Genomic DNA, 22,169 nt, shown 5'->3' with positions numbered 1-22,169 from the left:
CCACATCTGCATGCAGTATTCAAGGTGTGAGCGTACCATGCGTTTATATAGAGGCAAATAAGATATTTTCTGTCTTATCTATCCCTTTCTTCATGATTCCCAACATTCTGTTTGCTTTTTTGACTGCCGCTGCACATTGAGTGGATGATTTCAGAGAACTATCCACAATGACTCCAAGATCTTTCTGGAGTGGTAACAGCTAATTTAAACCCCATCATTGTATATGTATAGTTAGGATTATGTTTTCCAATGTGTATTACTTTGCATTTATAAACATTTAAATTTCATCTGCCATTTTGTTGCCCAGTCACCCAGTTTTGTGAGATCCTTTTGTAGCTTGTCTCAGTCTGCCTGGGACTTAACTATCTTGAGTAGTTTTGTATCATCTGCAAATTTTGCAACTTGACCTTTTACCCCTTTTTCCAGATTGTTTATGAATATGTTAAATAAGACTGGTCCCAGTACAGATCCCTGGGGGACACCACTGTTTACCTCTCTCCATTCTGAAAACTGATAATTTATTCCTACCGTTTGATTCCTATCTTGTAACCAGTTACCAATCCATGAGAGAACCTTCTCTCGTATCCCATGACTGCTTATTTTGCTTAAGAGCCTTTGGTAAGGGACCTTGTCAAAGGCTTTCTGGAGTTTTGCAGTTCAGGGCAATTGCATTTGTGTTTCCCCTCAGCACTTCAGCAAGGGCACCCACTCTCAGCCCTCTGGCCTCCCTGGCCATCACCTCTGTTGGGTGGAGACACACAACTCTCTCCCTTCTGACGGGGATGTTTCCAGGCTGAACAGTTCCATGTCTTCACTGTGTTATTCCTAGCAGATACCACACAGTATCTGTGCAAGCCTGTTTTATGAAGGTAAAAGCACTACAGAGAAAACATGAAAAACAATAAGAGACTCTACACACATACTAATAAGCTTACCAGGATTCCCTCAGCCCTAACACAGGCTGTAGTAGGAGCAGTGCTTCCAAACCTCACCCTGTGGGGTTCCTTGTGGTTTCAAGTTCATCACATCTTCAGCTCAGAACACACAGTTTTTTGGGGCCTCAGGAGTCCTTTTAAACCTTCCCTAAAGATTGGGGCCCTCCATGAACTAGGTCCTGTCCATTTGCCCTGACCCTGTTTAAAACCAGAATATTTATCCAACAAATCCTTTCTTTGTCTGGGGCAAGATTCAGGACATTCTTCAAGGTAGGCCAAGATTTAGGCCTTGGTTTTCTCTTTCCTCTTCCCTTCAGCTCACTTCTAAGGTTATATCGTATATCTGGCTATATAATAGGCTGAAATTTGATTTATCTTGACTAAATTAAAACTTAATAAGCGTGGTTGAACTTTTTGCAAAAGGTTTGGATTGAGGGGTGACACTATGGGGGGAGGGATAGCTCAGTGGTTTGAGCATTAGCCTGCTAAACCCAGGGTTGTGAGCTCAGTCCTTGAGGGGGCCACTTAGGGATCTGGGGCAAAAATCAGTACTTGGTCCTGCTAGTGAAGGCAGGGGGCGGGACTTGATGACCTTTCAAGGTCCCTTCCAGTTCTAGGAGATTGGTATATCTCCTATTATTATTACCCTGTATTTATTGGTTCTTGCTGGACAGCCTTTGAAGTATTTTGTGATGTGTTTTTTGGTAGTTAAAAAATGTAAATTCCTGAAAATCAGATGGTGGGGAACTCCCCCGCCCTTAAACTAATGGACACTAGTGTTACAAACTGTAAAGCTTTTCTGTACAGACTAAGAACCTCTGAGAGGTGATTTGTCCTAGGATAACTGATTCCAGAAATTCTTATTTATGTAGATTTTCAGATTTGCACTTAAGAAGTAACTATTAGTTTTGATATAGTAGCCTTAGAAGTAATTATCTAAAAAATATTGTAGTAGTTAAGGAGTCTGAAGAAATCTGACCTGAAACTAATTCTTGTTTTTCTTTGTCCTTAGATTTTTTCTTTTTTCCTCTCTCTTTTTTTTTTTTTTTAAAGGAAGTAGTTAAGAAAAAGCACAATGGAGTTTTATGAGTCTACCTATTTTATCATCCTCATTCCTTCAGTGGTTATTACAGTCATCTTCCTATTCTTCTGGCTTTTCATGAAAGAAACATTATACGATGAAGTCCTTGCAAAACAAAAAAGAGACCAAAAGTTTCTGCCTTCTAAGACGGATAAAAAGAAAACTGAGAAGAAAAAGAACAAAAGGAAAGATGCTCAGAATGGGAACCTCCACGAGTCGGATTCTGAGAGCACACCTCGGGAGTTTAAACTGTCTGATGCCCTGATTGCAGATGAAGAGCACGTGCTTCCTGTTCCCTTGGGTCTGACTGAAGCTTCGAGCAGCGTTAGAGAACGGAAGAAGAAGGAGAAGAAACATAAGATTCTGCAAGAGGAGCATGTATCTAAGGAGTTGGAAGGATCCAAGCCTGCAGGCAAGAAAATTGAACCAGTCCCTGTTACGAAACAGCCCACTCCACCCTCTGAAGCAGCAGGATCGAAGAAGAAACTTGGGCAGAAGAAGCAAAAAAATGGAATCGGTATCTCATGTTACATATATTACTTGCATGTCAAAACTGTGTTCTGCTTACTGCAAGACAATGTAGTATTTAGTTATTTATCAGAACTGTTCTACCAGTTCTGCATTGGGCAAAAGTTCACTTCTCATCTTTAAGGGTTTTTTGCTTTTTCCATATTTCATCTGGCAGTGATAGTCTCCCCCCCCACCCCCACCACATTTATTTACCTCTGGCAAAATTGATGAGAAGTAGAACTACTTTATCTCCTAATTCTGGTTTGTTCTATGGTTTGGCAAAATTGGTCTTAAACTATTAAAGTCTTGATTACCTCAAAGACTGCAGAAAAATGTTTGCTAGACACACTCTGGCATCATACTATCCCAAAATGAGGCCCTAGGGCATGAGAGAGATGAGATGGGTGAGGTAATAGTTTTTATTGGTCCAGCTCACCCATCTTGTCTCGCTCATATCCAGGGCTCAACATGGCTACAACAGTACTGCAAACTCTAGCACCTAACAGCTGCTCTGATGAGAGTGGGCATACATAAAGCTCCGAATCCTATGACAATTCATTTTGCCTTAAGTTCCCAGGCTCTTTATATAAGTTGGTTACTGCGAAGTCCGATACCTACGATAAGAACCCTTTCCACTGGGTAACTATCTTGGAGCTGTAAGAAGTAGAAAATTTTAAATAAAATGCTACCTGGAGCTAGAAAAGAAACTGGTACAGCCATTATAGCCAACCTCAGTTACTAGAGTGTAGATCCTTCCTGCAGAAGGCATGGACGCAGCCTGATCATAGACTGACATCTTGGCTTGGTTTTTATCCGTATTATCGAAGTAGCAAAAGCTAGTATGTTAAATGTGTTAACTACAATTGCTTACATATGAACAACAGTTTAAAAATTATTCCAACTCTTAAAATAATTCAAAAACAATTGGAGGTCTTGGCCTTTTTACATGCAGCTGTAACCTGTTAGACACAGGGAGTGGAAAAAAAAATGACATTGTTGGTTTGTGGTTTAGAATAGAAAAGCAGATGTACTAAATCCTACGATGTGGGTATTCAGATCTTTTAAGAAACTGTCTTTGTGGGTCTGGCTATGAAATGTGGTTTGAAAAAACTGTTTGAAGGGCAACCCCAACTAACTTTTGTCCTTGGATTACCGAAACTGCCATAACCCTATTGTTTGTTCCAGCTCTGATGGGAAGATCATGTAGTATACTCTCTCCAAAAAGAGATCTGAATGTCTATTAAAAGCAACTTTAAAAGGAATAGTTCCATAACATGGGACATTATTTTCCGCTTCTCACAGTTCCAGTGTTTTGAGTGGGGAGAGGGGAATTGTTTAAGGGGGTGGCAGGAATATGTTGCTGAAAATGAGAAGTTAACTTTTGTAACAAAAAGACCATCAATTTTGCTTTTGTGTTGCAACGCATCTTGATTGAAGTTGTTAAAACTAGAGAATGCCAATTGCCAGTTGGTTCAGTCTTTGGTTTCACTGCTCTGCATTCTGCTTGCATGTCTAATTCCCAGCATTGCGGTTGCTGCTAAGTTTGCTACAACCCTGTATTGTCTTTGGGTTTAACTGGGCTTTACATATGAACACAAAACTTTAAATTCTGATAAGTGTAGGCAAGAGTGTCTTCAGTCTGGAATGCCTTTACTGCTTATTGCAGTTTCACTGTTTAAATGTAGTTATTTGTAAATAGAGAAGTGAATGTCTCTCTCATATCTCTTTTGTAGATGACCAGGATTCAAAGAGTGAGTCATTTACATCTCCTACCAAAAAACAAGACCCCCTGCTGTTCCAGCATGAGCTAAAACAAGAAAGTGGATCGGGAAAGAAGAAAGTTTCTACAAAGAAACAAAAAATTGACAATAGTGAGATAATACTACAGAATATTTCTTAGTTCAAATATCATTAACTGGGTATTATGTAAATAGGTGTGCACTTGAGTAGCACAACCAATTTGCATTCCCTAAGATTGGTAAAGGAGTTGCTTTTCTAATAAAGTAGGAATTTTAGAGAATAGAGACATTTTAATTTCCTTAAAAGAAAAAATTATTCAAAACGGGGATTTGTTTTAGGCTTAAAAGCTACCTAGCTTTAGGCAAAAGTCATTAGAAAGTCTTCAAATTTCAATTACCCCAAGCCTTCTATTCATCCTTTCTCATAATACGACGTCTCAATGGGACATGGAGTGAAATTGAAAAGCGACATATTTAAAACTAATAAAGGGACTAATTTTTGTTTTACACAACACACAAGCCAATGGTACTCGTTACCACCCAATGACACGCAGAGTGAGGCGCTTGATTAGGATTCAGTAAAGAACTTTGTAGGGTTGGGAACCTCCATAGTTACTTTAGGGATAATAAACCCTCATGTTTCGGAGAATAAGCTGATTGTGAACTGGTTCAGGCGGTCATCACTTTGCATTTTGATTACTGCAACATCTTTTTTTCTGGCCTTGACAAGTACTTTCTTCCCCTGCTCATATCCATTCCAAAGGCTGCTGCAAGTTCATATCCCTAGCCCACGCTTTGACCGTGTCACCCACCTCTTTGGCTCTCACTTTACGTTTGCTGTCACATCAAATCTAAGCTGCTTGTCTTCATTTTCAAGGCCCTTCATGGTGTATCCCCGCCCTATCGTCTCTCATTTGCTATTGAGATGACAGTTCCTGCCTCCAATCAGCCTGTTCTGCCAGCCTCCATCACCATGTGTTAGATTTTAGAACAGGCACCTTCCTGCTTCCTCCTCACACTTGGGAGAAGTTCCCTGCAAACATCTGTAAAACTGTTATCCTGCTCCAAAAACTCCCCTTAGCCGTGATGCCTTCAGAAAGCTTGGCAATCTTTATAGACTGTTGGTGTGCTGAGAGAGACCACTGCCAGTCATGCTGACCAATATCTTCTTGTTGTTTCCTCTGACTTCCCTGTCTGTCTTTATCCATCTGCCTCTTGTTCTGTTTGCACAGTGCCTGGCACAGTGCTTCATGACTGGGGCTTCTAGTTGCTATGGTAAAACAAATAATTAATAGTAAAAATAGCTGCTTCATGAGAGAACTCCTCAGCGGTATCTTATTGCATAGTTTTCCATAAGGGAATTTCTTGGATGTTCCTCTGATGCATATGGGGCTAGTCACTGTCAGACAGGTATTGATCCTGTATGGCATTTTTTTTTCTTCAGTCTGTTTCAGCCAGAGTGTTAACATTTCTTGGACTGTAGACTTTGCTCAGCCAAATGGAAATCTACCAAAAACTCAAATAATTTCCAGCGTCAGGTCAGCTGAACTGGCATGAAAACCAGTAATGTAGTCAAGAGTCCAACAGTCGAGCAGTTTTTACCCCTGTTTGGATTAGACTCATTTTTCAGCGAGTTTCAGTAAAACAGTGAGGGGGAGATGGCTATAACGAGCTTGCCTGTAGTATGGCTTCCAGCTGGTTCAGCTAAACTGCTCTTAGATTTAGGTTGGATGTAATGGTAAACTTTCCTGAAGTAGACATAACTATGTACAGGATGGTGACTTATGATTCAGATGGACTATAGAGCGCTCGGCTAAGTGTCAAAGCTGGTTTCTCTTGCCAGCGCTGACCTGCCGGGTGATCTTGGGCAAATCACTCCACCTCTTTTGGCAGGGACTGTCTCCTGCTGTGGGTTTATATGTTGCCTAGCATTGGGGCTCCCAATATAACTCAGCATTTCTAGGCACTACTGTAGTACAAATAACCTGTGAGCTTGCTGTTGCAAAATACTAGATTTCTTAGTGAAATTGACTTCAGTCTGCAAGTATGCTAGGCCTGACTGCTGTCCCTAGAGTATTCTACCTAAACAGTTTTGTTTGCTTATGGGAATAACCTGCTGGGTGTATTGCATATAAAGTAGATCAGTACTTCACAAATGTAATAGTCATTTTTTCCCCACCTTAAACTTCATTAATGCTGAAACTCTCCATGGTGTTACAGCCATAGGCAGTCCAGCCTCATAAGCTACCTGAAGCTATTTCATTAAAGCGAAATGAAAGTTGGAATATGAGTCAGTTTAAGTGCTAAAAGGCAATATTGACAAATGTAAGTTGAGTTATTAAATCATTGTTTTAGAGACACTCATTTGATTAGTTAATTGAACCCTTGTACTCAGGTTATTAATCTGTGGTGAATAATAGAAATGGGGATTTATGAAACTAGCTGATGAAGTTTTTAACGGGGACCAGGTACATTTCACCCACCTCTTTCTAGCATGATGTGCTTAAATTTTGAAATGAAAGATAATTATATGACATTAACGTGTTCCATGGAACTGTAGTTGCAGCTTTGGTTGATGAGCCTCTTATTCATGCAACTACGTACATTCCTTTGATGGATAATTCTGATCTGATCCCTTTGGTGGAAAAGAGAGAAGTGGCTGATGTGGGAAAACAAGACATAACTGAGGTGATCCAGAAAAGCGGTGCTAAGAAACTGAAGAATGAAACTGATAAAGGTAATGTAACAAAAAGAGACAATGTAATCAATTTACAACCTCCATTGTGTATGGAAGTTGCACGAATCTGTTGAGCTGAAGAGATGAATGTTGAACTCCATCTTCAGAATGTCACTATACATTGTCAAAATTATTCCAGTAGGAAAGCAGATGTTTTTTTTCTTAATCTTGGAAAAAAACCTTTCTTTTTTCCTAGGAATACCGTCTTTTGGGGTTTATTTGTGACTACAAGAAATTGCTTTTACATTTACACATCCTTTTTTGATCCTTTTTACAGTTCTGGGTAAGGAGCCCAGTTCCCTTATTGACTTCCTGCTGCATATTTGGAGCCCTCTGCCCCCAAAAGAAAGTTCAGAGGAGACCTGTGAGTCTCGCTCCACTTAAATTCATTAGACACTCGCTGACTGTCAGTCCGTTCCTGGAAACCACCACTAAGCTTTTTTGAAAGTCCAGTCATAGGGCTTGGGGGCCTTGGAAACCTGTCTGTTTACATACTCACCACTCCCAAATTTAAGTACCGTGTACTCGAGCAAGCCAGTGTGCTATGAGGCATAAAACAATAGAGACCAAAAGAGGCTGCCGGACACAACAGGGCCCTGAAATGTGACCTTCATGTGTTTGAGTGGAGGAAGAGGAGGATGTTGGGAATGAGTGAGGTGGTGACCCATTACTCAAGCCTGTAAAAAGAATCAGTCTCTTGATGTCCTTATAAACATTATCTAATTAATGACTTGGCAGTGTGCTTTATGGCACTTTGATTTCTATATACAGTAACTTAAATATAGAATTGAAGGGACCCTGGCGACTTTCAGGGGACTTAACCTGGCACCCCAGCACTTTTCCCCTGTGCTTGTAGTCCAGATGGCTGTTCTATACTACAGTGAGGCTGGAAGTTTCTCACTTACATCCATCCCTTGTTTATTCTCTTGAACGTAATTCAAATGTGGCTAATTCTTCTGGGATTTGTCCACCTAATTTAGAAACATTCCCTTATTTCAGTTGTAAGCTTCTTGGGCACAGGGGTAAGGTTCTCCTCTATTTGCAGAGCGCCAAGCTCTTCTCTTCCTGAGGCGTCTTAACCTACATGACTCCTGCCAGCCAGGGATTTTGGAGTTTCACTCAATGATAACTGCATTAGTGACGGCCTTAAATCTAGTTACTGCTTGATATGAAGGCTTGTGGTCAAGGCTAATACGGATTTATCTGCTGAATAGAGCAGATAATTAGCTACAGCGCTCAACATCTTTCCCTGGTCTGTGGGTTTCAGGGTTTTGTCATTCATTGGCTTGTTCTCTTTCTAGGTAATCTCTTGAGTGCTGATAAAATTCGATTTGTCACCTGTGCTTCTACCACTTCTGCGTTAGTAAATGGGGTTTGGTTTTGATTAGACTTGTATCTCAGTACCCACGTCAAATCTTAAAAAGCCCATTTGGGGAGTGGGTTTGGATCCCTTACAGTTCTTCTTTGTATCTGGTTTTTCTTTTTTATTTTTTTTCATTCTTTCCAAATTAATTAGTTCTCACAAGTTTCTCCACTGACATTCATTCTCGTGCTAATTGATGTTTGGTAGGTATATTGAATATGCCAGAACTTTATGCTAAATTTTACTAAAATGACGAAGGGTGGAGTATATTTTTCTGAACTGTTATCTTTCATATACCAAAGATAAGCAAACTGGATCTGACTGGTCTCTTCCATCCACATAAAATCAGTCTGTTTTCTAGGAATGAATCAGTCATTTTACACTGAGGCTGTTTTATTCTTGAAAATTTCAATTTTCTTCAGTTCAGAGTCATGCTGCTTGATGAATTCAATAACCTTGCTATTTGCACATCACTCTTACTTACAAAATAATACCAATTGCCCTTTAAACTGGGAACTAAGTGCAAGCTACTGTCTCTTAACCTAAAGACTCTCCTATCTAGTGCACTTAATTCATGTGCTGGTTTTTGTTTTCTTCAACCTGTTTGATTTGTGGCTGGTGACTTCATATAGTTCTGAGTGTGCAAATAGTGATAGGTATTCTAGTAGAACTGTATTCCAGAGAGTCAGCTGGCAGGCTTCATTGTCATTCTATTCTAAATATAAGGCATATTGTCTTCACTGAATACGTGACCCTTTGCAGTTTAATTTCAGTTTGAAACATCATAATAAATGTGAATGTGCCTACATAAATTTATTAGTTTGGAGCAAAGTAAATTAATATAAATGTAAATCTTGCTATCATTTAATTATAGAAAATGCTGAAGTAAAGTTTAAGGACTTTCTTTTGGCTATGAAGAGCATGATCTTCACTGAAGATGAGGCCCTTTGTGTGGTTGAGCTGCTAAAGGAAAAATCCAGTGTGATACAGGATGCCTTGGAGAAGGTGAGCACTGTAAGAGCTAGATATTACTATTTATTTTTTAATACACAGGTGTTTGGAAGGGACACTATTAAGTTAACTAGTCCAAAAACGTGACTTGCCTGAATAATGGCTGTCATGAAGACTTGCATTCATTTCCAGAATGCCTTTTTTTCTACTCGCTCAGCGTGGTTTGTGTATACAAGTCAATGGTCAGTCATCAATATATGTATATTGGTGATTGTACTAGGTTTTGGGCTGGTAGGCTGAGAGTTGGCTTTGCGCACATGTAAAATGAACATTGATTGGTTGAGGGTAAAAAATAGAGCCATACATTTCAGAAGGCAAGACCTACAAGATGGTGGCACTGCTAAAGTAGCCCCATTTTCTGGCCCTGTCCTTTCTGGTGGAAACAGTATAATATAACTCCTTGTGTTATCTCAGGAGCTTAAACACAGTGGGTGAATTTGGGCTGGTGACAGGAAGAGTGATTGGTCAAAAGGGAGAAGGCAATGAATGCTTTATCACGCCTGAGAAAAGGTCACTGCACCCACTTGGTACAGATGTTTATTTGAAGTGGGGCCAGACTGTCTGCCTTATGTAAAGTCCAACTCCATTATCTGGGCCCCACAGCAATTTTACTATAGGTCTTGAAGATCATTTGATAACTTGTCCTATGTGAAAAATCTGATGTACTATGTATGCAGCTAACTGTGGTCTTGAAAACAGATATAACGCACTTTTGCGTCTTCAGTACATTCCAGAAACAGGAATTGTCATGTTAAGTCAGACCAATGGTTCATCTGGTCTAATACCCTTTTTCAGTACTTGATGTTTCAAAGGAAGGTGCAAAACCCTAATAAGCATGCTGTTGCCTATATCTCAATTAGTTGGGAAGCTTTCTCATTAAACCCAGCAGTCACTGCATCGTGTGTCTTGAAGTAGTGATATCCCTCACACATTTTGCCTTAGCTAGTCAGCTGCCAGATGCTTCTCGAATCCTACTAGGCTTTTTGCTTTCATAGCTTTTGGCATTGGGTTCCACAGGCTACTTATGCGTTGTATGAAAGCGTTCCTCTTCATAACTCTTTTTTTCCATTTGTTGACATCCAAAGAAATTTGAAGACTTCTTATTTTATATTTTGTCATTTGTTATTTCAGCTACCCTTATGTAATCTCCTATAAATCCCCCAAGTGGTCCAGATACTTTTAATTTCTCATGGATGTTTTTCTATGTCTAAAATCACTTTGTCACCTAACCTGAATCTTTACATTCCTACTATATTCTTCTCGGGATGGAGAGACCAGATCCGAACACTGTGTGGATGGTGTTTGTGTAAAATCAATATGTATAGTGTTGATACTTTTCAGTAGTATTCTGTCTCATTAATACAGCCTAGCCCCTGGTTTGCATGATGTATGGCTATTTGTTGGTATTGATTTGAAGTGAGCTGTATGAAACATAGAAGTCTTGGCTTCTAAAACTCAGTAAGTGTTAACTTTTGCGGTGAAAATGTCGATATTACCCAATCAATAGCACAGGCTGGATGTGTGTGTGTGCACATCTGTATGTACAATATGCTTTTATAGAAAGGCTCCCTTTTCACTGTGTACTTTTTCTGGGGTTCGCTATAAAGGTTAGTAGTTGTGGCCCTCAGACTCTGCAGAGGAAAGCAGGAAATATTATGTGTCAGTTACTTTATCAAGTGAAGAAGGTATTTACTTTGTATTTTTGAGCTGCTATCAAACAATTGGCTTACTTTACCTCTAAGTATTCACGTACCTTCTACCTTTCTCTGCCACAAACACAAAATGAAGATGGAACCATTAATGGACAAATTTCAAAGAAAACTGAATATGGATCTCCAAGATATTTCACCAGTTATCAGACTTAATCTGGAAATTGTCACATAGTCACAAAAACATTTAGTAAGTCTGCCATGAGTCACATAAGCGGAGTTCTAAAATGTCTATGTGCGGCAGAGATCTAGAATTTGCCCAGTTCCCTTTTCTTCCATTCTTTTTGCATATAGCTTTACAATAACATCTAATTATATTAACCCTCTCCTGGGATCAACGTCATTCAATCATATTGATAGACTTTGCCGCAGAGTAATATTCTGGCAAGTACAATTTTTTTGCTGTCATTGTTATGAGTGGAGGGGAATCACAAGGCAACATTTCCTCTATTAGGTAGTAAGATGCTTTAGGAGACCAAGCTTGTTGTGTCATAGCAGCACACAACTTTTTTACTACTTTTGTAGATAGCTTCTCCCCAAACCACCACCACCTTAGCTGACCTAAAATGTGGAGAATAATCTGCTCCAGTGCAGCTATACCTGCTGTGCTATGTGTTTTAAAAGCATCTCCTGGTCTAATGAAATTTGTTAGAGGCCTTTGGTAGCAGACCCCAAACTCCTTCTCATGCATTACGTTACTGGTAGCAGGCTGACAAATGATTGCATGCTGGATTGTGCAGCAGTGGGCATTAGCTGAAGGAGGGAAAAAACCAAAACTCCAGTCACGATTACTGCAACTTTCAATATATGCCATAATCGATAATAAAGTTTTAATACTTTCCGCATGTTTGATCACTTTTAATATCCTTTTGCTGTAGGCTAGTAAGGAAGATTCAGCTGCAGCTATACACCAGCTACAAGAAAAAGACAAAATGCTTGCTGCTGTGAAGGAAGAAGCTGCGGTTGCAAAGGATCAGTGCAAGCAGCTAACTCAGGTGAATATATTGAAGGGAACAGGTATGGAATCGAAAGGAAACAAGGAACCTCATGGAATTTCAATAAAGTCACTAGTTGCTAGTTTAATGAGATCAGTGTGAAACAAAAGGAGAGATTTTCTCGTAGGAATTTATCAAGGCTAAGCTTTTTTCCCCTCCATCAAAGGCCATTATTAGTGCATTTGTATTGCTCTAGTTTCCAGGAAGCTTTCAAGATATAACTCCAGTATTTCAGTTAATGGAGTATGTGATTATTTTTAAAAGGTTGTGAGCATAATGTGTTAAACATAAGCATCCTCTTCATCAGTATAAATAGGCTGAGTGTCAAGTATTATGATTTCTAATATTAAAGATATTCATATGCCACAATTTTCAGTTGGTCCATTTTCTGATATCCACAAGGTCCCATGTTCCTACGCACAATGATCAGTGGAATTGAGTGTTAATGGGGAAGGCACAGAAAACTGAGATTCTTGATTGTTTTCACCTGCCAGGTTTATGTTCACTGTATCCGATCTCTAACAGTTTAATTGTATGGGACACTAGTTTCATATAGCTAAATATAAAACAGTCTTCAGACTTTCTTAATTTGAAGATTTCAGAAGAAGGCAAAACCTACCAAAAGTGAAGAGAATCCTCTACAACAATTGGTAGATGTTATAGTAGGCTGGAGAAGAGACTTCGCAGTAGCACTTGCGGTGGAGTGGAGGGGAATAGAGGTAGAAGCAGGAAGGCTTGAAATGACAGGTATGGACAAGGATTGACTTTTAGAAATGTATAGGGGAAAGTCCAACAAGATATTGAAGTTGAGAGCATGGGCAGATGGGTGGGGAGTGGTATTAACAGTGCTAGCAAATGGTTTGGAGAAGAGGAAGCTGGCTGGGGAGGGGCACTCCGGATGAGTTATTGGAAGGGCACATGTAAGACTGAACAGAGGGTGCGGTGGAGAGGGAATTGGGAGTAGTTGATGTGTAGCTGGAGGCTGAACCTATGAGACTCAGTGAGGTGTAAAAGGGAGGGGGGAAACAAGGACAGAACATTGGGGAAGGTGGCATGCAGAGTGAAAGGGAAGAACTACTGGTGGAGACACGGAAAGAGCACTAGGAGTGGTTGAAAGAAAACCTGGAAGTGCGGAGTAATGGAAGCACAAGGAAGACAACGAAATCGGCAGCATAGAGCAATTATGGTAGGTGGACAATATGAGTAGAGCAGGAAGCCCTTGAACTTGAGGACTGTAACCTGGCAAAGAAAACTGACTTCCGCCCTGTCACTCTGCTGAAATGGAAAGAGAATGAAAAGAGGGATGGGAAATGAATGCAATAGCAGTTGACTGTCTCCAAGCTCCCGAAGCTTGTGAAAGGAGATATGGAGTGGCTGGAATGACCTTGAAGATTTTGCACAATAGGGAGAAATACTGGGATAGTTTTGAAAGGCAACAAAGGGGGAAAATGTGTCCAAGGGGACAGGTAGACTGGCTACCTGAGTTCCCTCTAAGCTGTGTGGCTGCGCAGGTGCTCAGGGCTGCGTCAGGAAGAGATGCCTCTCCCCCAACCCCAGAACTGCAGTGGCGGGGAGAGGGGTCCCTCCCCAGCCCTGGCACTAAATCTGCCGTAACCTGGGGAGAGGTGCCTCTCCTGCGGTCCCAGACCTGCTGTAGCTGGAGGAGAGGCACCTATCCTGTGGCCCAAACCTTGGAGCTGCCACTGTGGGGAGAGGTGTCCTCCCCTTCCCCCTGCAGCTTAGGTGCCGCTGTGGGGAGAGAGAGAGCTGGGGGGAGTCCTCTCTCTCTCTCTCTCTCTCTCTCCCCCCGCCCTGAGCCCCTCATCCCCAGCTTCACCCCAGAGTCTGCACCCCCAGCTGGAGCCCTCACCCTCCCACTCTCCAAACCTCTCAGCCCGACTCCCGCCACATGAATTTATATGCACAACTATGGAGGTGATGTGTGACACGTGTGGTGTGCAGGTTCTTGGGAAAAATTAGAGGGAGTACTTCTAGCTACATGTTAAAGTGAGATATCTCAGTCTGACACTGAGATAAGAGGAAAGGGTGTTTAGTCTCAGTGGCAGTAACTCTTATCTCATAACAGTGCATCTCAGAAGAAATTAGCAAGAGCCTGGGAGGAGAAGTGCTCCTGGGAAGATGTTTTGTAAGAGAGGTGACAGAGTTGAGAGAAGAGAGAATAAATTACTAGTGCAGGAAGTGTTTGTGTTCTCTGGGGCATGCTGCAGGGCAAGAGCAGAGTAAGCTAATTTAAAGGAGCTGCCACAGTTGCAAGTTATTGGGTGTAGAAGGATATAAGAGAGGATGAAGTTGTGAATACATACTTTGAATCACTGGTGGAAGGAAGGTGTTGAGGGAAGTTTGGATAAATATCCAGACTGTTGCTGGCCCGCAACTGATGCACATACAATATTAAGTTTAAAGTGTTTCTTAAAGTGTGGAAAACAGGTATATTGTTTCCAGATTGGTAGAAATCTGTCTCACTGGTTATAAAGGATCCCCTCGTTAGTGGGAGGTAAATACTAAATTGTCTAAGTGACAAAGTGTGCACTTGTTTCTGAGTTAAGTCTAAATTTCAGCTTTAAAAGCTTTTCTAGTGTTGAACACTGCATAAAGTTTTCAATACGTTGCCTTTTTCTGATTTCCTTAGCAATTAGGTGAAAGAAATGGCCTGTTCGTGTCCCCATAGATGCTTTTGAAAATTAAGCCCGTGCTGCGTTTCATTACATCAGACTGATTAATCCCCATTTTTCCAAAGTGATTTAGGCCTTTCAGGGGGGACATAAGATCCTAAGTCACTCTCTTGAAAACTTCACTCTGAGAAAAGCAGCATTATGAGAGTAATAAAGTTGCATCTCAAAGGAGAAAATAGCTTTTATTTAAGTTATAGAAGTTAGTAGTCCTAAGTAAATTGTGCATGTTTTCGCTAACTAATCTGATGGAAACTTGGCAGAATGCTGCACTCAACATTATTTTCTTCAGCACGCTCACAAATGTGTGTGCTTCCAAGAAGCAGTCCTGCAAATTTTATCTGATTTTTGGATCTCTGCACCATCTAATAAACAATTAAACCAAATAAAACTTGCCTCTTTGTTAGAAAATCATGAATTCATCATCTTGGTTATCCTCTCTTGGTCAGGGAATTCAGCCAGTCTGGATTGTTGAGTGTTTGCTATTAGTCTGTCGAGAACCTTAGAAGCAGGTTGGTTTAATTGCAGAATCCTGAAGATGCTACTGTTGACCATACAAGACAAATGCTATAGCTCATATTTTATGACATTGTAAAGTGTTTGCGCAGTAATGTGGTTCTAATAGTAATATTTTTAGTTTGTATTTAACTTAATGATCCTCCTGCACTAAGTATGCAGAATTGGATTGCACTTGCCTGATTACTTGAGATTTAAACCTATACTGTATAATTTAATGCTAGCAGTTATGTACGAATGACTCTGGCTAGTGAGGGGACCTGAACATTAGGCTGAACTCTACTTTCACTTCAGCTGGATAGTTCATCTGTAGTGTACAACATATTTGATCTAAAATGTACTGTACTTTTGCTGTAATCCTATAACTGCGTTCTCCTAGTTGATTAGACATATTAAATTCTGCTCTTAGTGATACCTATGAAATATCGATTTCACTGGGGCATACAGAGGCAACTGAGGGACGAATTTGGCTTAATTTGATAGAAACCCTATTCCACTTTCTCTGAAGCAGCAAGAGACCATTCATTTCATTGCAACACCCAATTTTACTTAAATTGTTAAATTATAGAATCATAGGACTGGAAGGGACCTCAAGAGGTCATCTAGTCCATTCCGCTGCTCTCAAGGCAGGAATAAGTATTATCTAGGCCATCCCTGATGGTGTTTGTCTAATCTGCTTTTATGTTGATGCTAAATCCATATAAAATATCAGAAACATGTTGCTGGTCAGGCTGAACACTTAAATTCTTCTGTGGGTAAAGAATATTGATAATGGCTCTAATCTGATGTATGTGGAATGTAATTAGTAATGTATTGCCTTACGATTTTTTAGGAGATTGAGGGGACAGGGGAAATGAACTTTTTTTAACCGATTTCCTATTCAAGGAACTGGTTGCAGAGAAGGAGAGAAGCAATTTGGTTACGACAAAGATGAGAGAACGAATCAACGTGCTAGAAAAGGAACACGGTACTTTTCAGAGCAAGATCCACGTTAGCTACCAGGAAAACCAGGGGATGAAGATGAAGGTAAAGCTCTATGAAAGCCATTTTCATTTCTTGAGTGAAGCACCAATAGATGAATATGAGAAATGACTGTTCTAGCAAAAGGTGCAATGCTTGATTTTGTTTCCATATGAATAAAATGCAGGTGCTACCCAGAATCTCTAGTGATTGAGGCGAGGAGCCTAGGATAAACTCTTTATCTAGGTGAAGGCAGCAAGCTCCTATAAATGGCCTTTGTTTTCAAGAGACAGGTCTTGTCATATAAAGTAACATACTGTACTACTTTTAATTCGTTATTTCCCTTATCTGCAAATGACCAGGGATGAGCAGCATGTCTCCTGGCTGGAGCAAAGGTTTGGGATCTGGTGACTGCAGTTCTAGTCCAGGCTTTGCACGGACTCTGTGACTTACCCACCCTGTGCTTTTGTTTGTCTGTCTGTATAATGGACATAACACCCCCAGTTCTTCATAAAGTGGTTTGTGATCATCTTATGTTTGTAATTGAAAAGTGCGATCCTTGAGGTGCAAAATCTATTTAAATTATCCAGCTTCAGAAAGATGGCCCTCATAGCCGTGCACATGGATTGGCGCTATTAACAACTTATCTTCTGAATGACATGTTGTATGCAAAGCATCCTTAAAAGCAAATATGTTCATGGAGGGAGGTTATAAAATGCATTCTGCATTGCTAAACGCCTTACTGAAAATCATGAAGGACCCTAAGTACATGAGAGTGGCCACACTGGGTCAGACCAACGGTCCATTTAGCTCAGTATCCTGTCTTCCAACAGCGGCCAGTGCCAGATGCTTAAGAGGGAATGAACAGAACCGAGTAAGTTACGGAGAGAGAGATCCGTACCCTGTTGTCCAGTCCCCGCTTGCAGTACTCAGAGGTTTAGGGACACCCAGAGCATGGGGTTGAATCTCTGAATATCTTCGCTAATAGCCATTGATGGACTTAACCTCCACTCTGCCATAAGATTGTCCTCTGAGCCATCACAACCCTCATTATGCTAGCCTTCATTAACGTAGTTACAATGTGACGTAAGAAAAGCTTTAGCTTTATCAAAATCAAAAGCAAACTTGTTCCATCTACAATCAATCAAAGCTTTGCAGGAAGAAGTATACCAACTGATTGACTAAAAACTCAGATTTTAGCATCGCTTTTTTTTTTCTGTTGCTCTAGCAGTATTGAGGGGAACCTGGACATTTTAAAATCAAGTGATAGGTTTCCAGTGCTTCTGCATACATCAGGGGGCACCCTGTCAAAGTTACTGAAGCAAAGTAAGATCTCCAGAGCAAGGCCTTTTGCTGTCTATGTACAGCCCACTGCACAATAGGGTCATGAACCATGCTAGGAGAAGGGCAGAAGCCTGTGGAGAGAATGTAAATGGAACACTCTTTGGTTCTTGGCATTCTAGTTCAACTCCCCCTGCTGGTGTACTATGGAAATTAGACTGCAGAGAAGGGAATGCTGTTTGGCTGACAGCCTGGTTATCTGAGCTGCCTGTTGGATTTTGGGTGCCTTTTCTTCCCGGAACTTCTAGGGTTGTGTGGTATTGAGAGCAACTTGGAGCCCATGTCAGTGTGAGCTAAATGTTGGCACTCCAGTAGCTTCTGTCTCTCTTTTTTCTGTCTCACCCCAACAGCAAATGTTTGTCTCACAGCCTTTTTGTATACAAAATACTCACTGATGAATTAGTCATCTGATGACACGAGGTCCTGGAACCGGTTTCAGCTGTCACAGAAAGTTTGGCACCGGTAGAGGAGGAAAGAAATGTTTAAGCTGCATGTGTTTGTAGGCCCTCAACAAACTGGTAGCTCTCTCTAGCCAGCCTGTCCTGTCATCTGGCATATGGAGTCTGCCTTCCTCAGTGCTGAATCAAGCTTTCTGGCTACTAGTGCAGCGTAGTGGTGGGAGTCAATCTTCTCATTGTGGCTTTAAACTTCTGTGCACATTTTCAGTTTAATTTATTTCTGTGGAAGTTTGAAGTCAGCCCCTCCCCTGAATCTACTTTATAAATGTCTAGTGGTGTTTACTGGGCTAAGTCACATAATCAGGAGTGCTCAGTGATCTACCATTACTAGATTTGCATGCTGCATAAAAACATCGTGGCACATGCACACAAGAGGGAACACTGGTTTAAAAGGCAAATGTGTCCTTAATTCAACTGTGTGAGCTTAAAATATCAATAGGTTTTTGAATGGGGTACATATTTATTTGTGTGTGGACTGCAAAACCTAAGAGCCTTCCAAATTAATTTTCTTGATCTGAGACTATTGTAAATTTCTTTTACAATACAGTAACGGTGTCTGTTACACAGCTATTGACTTCTCTTCCTCAGAGCTTTAAAATGTGTGGTATTTATTTTAGTTTCAGCAACTTCGTGAGCAGATGGAGGCTGAGATAGGCCACCTGAAGCAGGAAAATGGTATCCTGAGAGATGCTGTCAGTACTTCTACCAACCAGATGGAAAGCAAGTATGTTCAGGAGTTCAGTGCCTCTGAGCGATCAGGTTTTTTAAAACTTATTGAGGCTTTCCCTGAAGATAGCTGTTCTGGCCACCTTTTAGGTGTTCCACTAACTGACACCATCTCCACAGCCATGGCTTTATTATACTGGTATATAACTATATTCAGTTATTCCAGGGGGAATTCTGTGCCATTGTATACATGCAGAATTCACGTCCCCCACAGATTGCTTCGCTTCCCCGCAGAAAAATGACTTTCTGATGGGGAAGCGGCAAGAACGGTGATGCATCCCTCCCCAGCAGCTCAGGCACATTATTGCAGGTGCCCGGATCAGCCAGCGAAGAAGTAAATCATTGTGCGGAAGATAGAGCAGGGGACAACTCAGCTGGTGGCTTCTACTTTGTGCCGGCTAGGCTGCTAGTCTTGGCTGGGCTGGGGGAGGGTGGGACCTGCTCTTCCCCTGCAAGGAGTGACTGGGGCTGGGTCAGACCCTCCCCCAGCTGCAGGAAGCTCCACACTGCCTGCTCCCCCCACTTCCTGCTCCCATCCCTGCTCAGCCTCAGGGAGAGGGGTCACTGTATGGGGAGCTGGTCCACTGTCCACACAACTCCAGTGCATCTGGACCCCTACTCCCATACCTGCCCCCCCTTGCACCCAGACCTACCCCTCCACTGAGCCCCTCTGCACTCGAACTTTCACCCCAGTGAGCTTCCTGCCTTCCCTCCACATACCTGGAGTACTGCAACATGACCTCCACATCCAGATCCTCACCCCACTGAGCCCCGACCAGCTACTTCTAGACCCCCATTCCCCCAGCACCCTCAGGAGTAATGTTCTGACACTCAATGAGTTAGGCACCCAGGCCAAGATCTTCAAGTGATTATTGGCTTTGGATGCCTCAATTTGAGACCTTTATTTTTCAGTGGGTGGGTGCTTGGTACTTTCTGAAGAGCTAGCCTCTTAAAATTGCTAAAGTTAGAGACCCTCCAATGGAAGGAAGCATAGAAGTGCTAACTGTCACTATGTCTGACACAAATTATATAGTCCTTGGCCATGAGGCCTCAGTAGAAATATTGACCTTGTAATCTTGGGAGCCGGAAGATTTTAAGCCATTTTAACAAAAATAGTAAACATCTGCATAAAAGATGCATCAAATGGGTAGCAATAAGATGATTATCTGTTGGTGGTTTTAGGAGAAGAGAGATAAGCAAAGTCCATTCAAAGTTTTATATATTGTGACTCGTATTGCTTCTGAGCCAATGAAGAGGGTCATTTGTGCTGCTGTAGCATCCTGAGATCCTGGTAAGGGGAGAAACAGGGCTCTGTTTTGTTAGGTGATGCCCAGACACCCAGCTGCAGTTGACATGATTTGAGTCAGGAACGTTACTGCTTTCTATGTGTAATTTTATACATATTCTGAAATGCTAAATACTTCTGTTACTCTATGAGAGTAAATGGATATTAAATGCTTCTTTTAGAAGTACACTTTTGATTTGATATTGATATTTGAGTGTACTGATATTTCATTGACTTGATCCTTGTAAACTGTAATTCCTAAAGATTACGTTATGAAAAACCCAGTCATTCTTATTTCTTTAGGCAGTCTAGTGAACTGAACAAATTGCGTCAGGATTGTGCTAGACTTGTGAATGAACTGACGGAGAAGAACAATAAATTGCAGCAGGAGGAACTCCAAAAGAAAAATGCAGAGCAAACAATTGGCCAGCTAAAGGTAACTTCTGTTTTCTTTATCCCTCTGCAATTATGCTGTTTCCTTAACAAAGCCTATATTACTTTGAGTGGGGAAATCTGCCTTCTGATATCTTAGGATATATGAGAAATTTGAAAGGAAATCTTGCTAAAATATGTATTGCCTATAAGCCTACACATTAGCTCTGTATTTACTCTTTTGATGTCTGATAAAAATGGAAAATTGCAATTGGTGGAAAATAACAGGCCTGCATTTAATGCTTCCTTTCTAGGTGCGCTTTGAATATATTGCACTTTTTATGAACACTCCTATTTAGTAAAAACTACTTCTACAGAAAAATGTTGTCTTTTAAAAGAAACTTGCTTGACTTAAATCTCTGAACATATTTGAACAGTCAAAAAATTTTGACTGGAATAGTATCCTGTAGTAACTTACTTAGGAAGCATTGTCCCAATAGGTGTTTCAAATGATGTAAGTGTCCTTTTGTTCTTGTGGTTTGAGTAACTTATTCAAATACATGTATCTAAACAAAATGCTATATTTGTTAAGAGTAATCTAGTTTTACTGGCCTGGGATGTGCCTGGTTTGCCCCATTCTTCTTCGAGTGGTTGCTCATATGCATTCCATTTAGGTGTGTGCGCGCTGCGTGCACAGCCATCGGAGAAACTTTTCTACCCTAGAAACACTCGGCGGGTCGGCTGGGCGCCCCCTGGAGTGGCGCCACCATGGTGCCGCATAAATACCCCAGCCGACCTGGACACCCCTCAGTTCTTTCTTACCGCCCGTGTCGGTCGTTGGAACAGTGGAGTGCAGTTGCCTGACCTCCACATTCTTCCCTAGCTACTCGCTTATCGCTGTTCTTTGTTAGTTCTGGACTGTACTTATCCCCCCACTCGTCACCCAGCCCCCTCCTGGGACCTCAACTTGGTCTTGAACAGACTTATGTTGCCGCCCTTCGAACCACTGGCAACTTGCCCGCTTCTCTATCTCTCGTGGAAGAGGTCTTCTTGGTGGCAGTCACCTCAGCGCGTCGGGTTTGGAGATCAGAGCCCTCACTGTCGATCCTCCGTACACCGTCTTTCATAAAGACAAAGTGCACACTGCGACCTCATCCTGCTTTCCTCCTAAGGTGGTGTCTGCTTTCCACGCTTGCCAGGACATCTTTCTCCCGGTTTCTTCCCAAAGCCGCATGCTTCTCGGAGAGAACAGCAGCTACACACCTTGATGTGCGCAGAGCACTCGGCTTTCTATGTGAAGAACCAAGCCCTTCCGAAGGTCTCCGCAGCTCTTGTCGCGGTTGCAGAACGAATGAAAGGTCTGCCAGTCTCCTCCCAGAGATTTCCTCCTGGTCAGGCCTGTATTTTGCACATGCTACGAGCAAGCTCAGGCTCCCCTCGGATGCCTTACGGCGCATTCTACGAGGCTCAAGCTTCCTCAGTAGCCTATTTGCGTGCACGTGCCATCCAGGAGATTTGCCGTGCTGCGACCTGGTCATCGGTCACACTTTCGCCACGCACTATGCGTTGGTCCAGCAGTCTCGGGACGACGCGGCCTTTGGGGCGGCTGTACTCCAGATTGCCGCGTTCTCACTCGACCCTCCGCCTAGGTAAGGCTTGAGATTCACCTAAATGGAATGCATATGAGCAACCCTCGAAGAAGAAAACGAGGTTACTTACCTGTAACTGTTGTTCTTCGAAG

At 41.7% G+C, this 22,169-nt stretch overlaps 1 protein-coding gene across 5 annotated transcripts in view; it reads left to right on the top strand.

Annotated features, from left to right (window-relative positions):
- Window positions 1-22,169, top strand: part of KTN1 (kinectin 1) — a 111,947-nt gene that overhangs the window by 40,567 nt on the left and 49,211 nt on the right. For 3 of the 5 annotated variants that reach the window (XM_075065784.1, XM_075065779.1, XM_075065780.1), the window contains 8 exons: window positions 1,948-2,533; window positions 4,260-4,397; window positions 6,826-7,002; window positions 9,240-9,379; window positions 11,964-12,080; window positions 16,172-16,312; window positions 18,663-18,769; window positions 20,360-20,492. In XM_075065784.1, coding sequence (XP_074921885.1) covers window positions 2,011-2,533; window positions 4,260-4,397; window positions 6,826-7,002; window positions 9,240-9,379; window positions 11,964-12,080; window positions 16,172-16,312; window positions 18,663-18,769; window positions 20,360-20,492 — 1,476 coding nt within the window. In that variant the 5' untranslated portion in view covers window positions 1,948-2,010. The remainder of the gene's footprint in view (window positions 1-1,947; window positions 2,534-4,259; window positions 4,398-6,825; window positions 7,003-9,239; window positions 9,380-11,963; window positions 12,081-16,171; window positions 16,313-18,662; window positions 18,770-20,359; window positions 20,493-22,169) is intronic. The other 2 variants (XM_075065783.1, XM_075065782.1) reach the window with 1 other exon arrangement.

Source organism: Chelonoidis abingdonii, chromosome 4, assembly GCF_003597395.2.
Source record: "Chelonoidis abingdonii isolate Lonesome George chromosome 4, CheloAbing_2.0, whole genome shotgun sequence".
NCBI classification, from domain to species: Eukaryota; Metazoa; Chordata; order Testudines; family Testudinidae; genus Chelonoidis; species Chelonoidis abingdonii.
The sequence above is the reverse complement of the archived record's forward strand: the minus strand, read 5'-3'. Positions and strand labels throughout refer to the sequence as shown.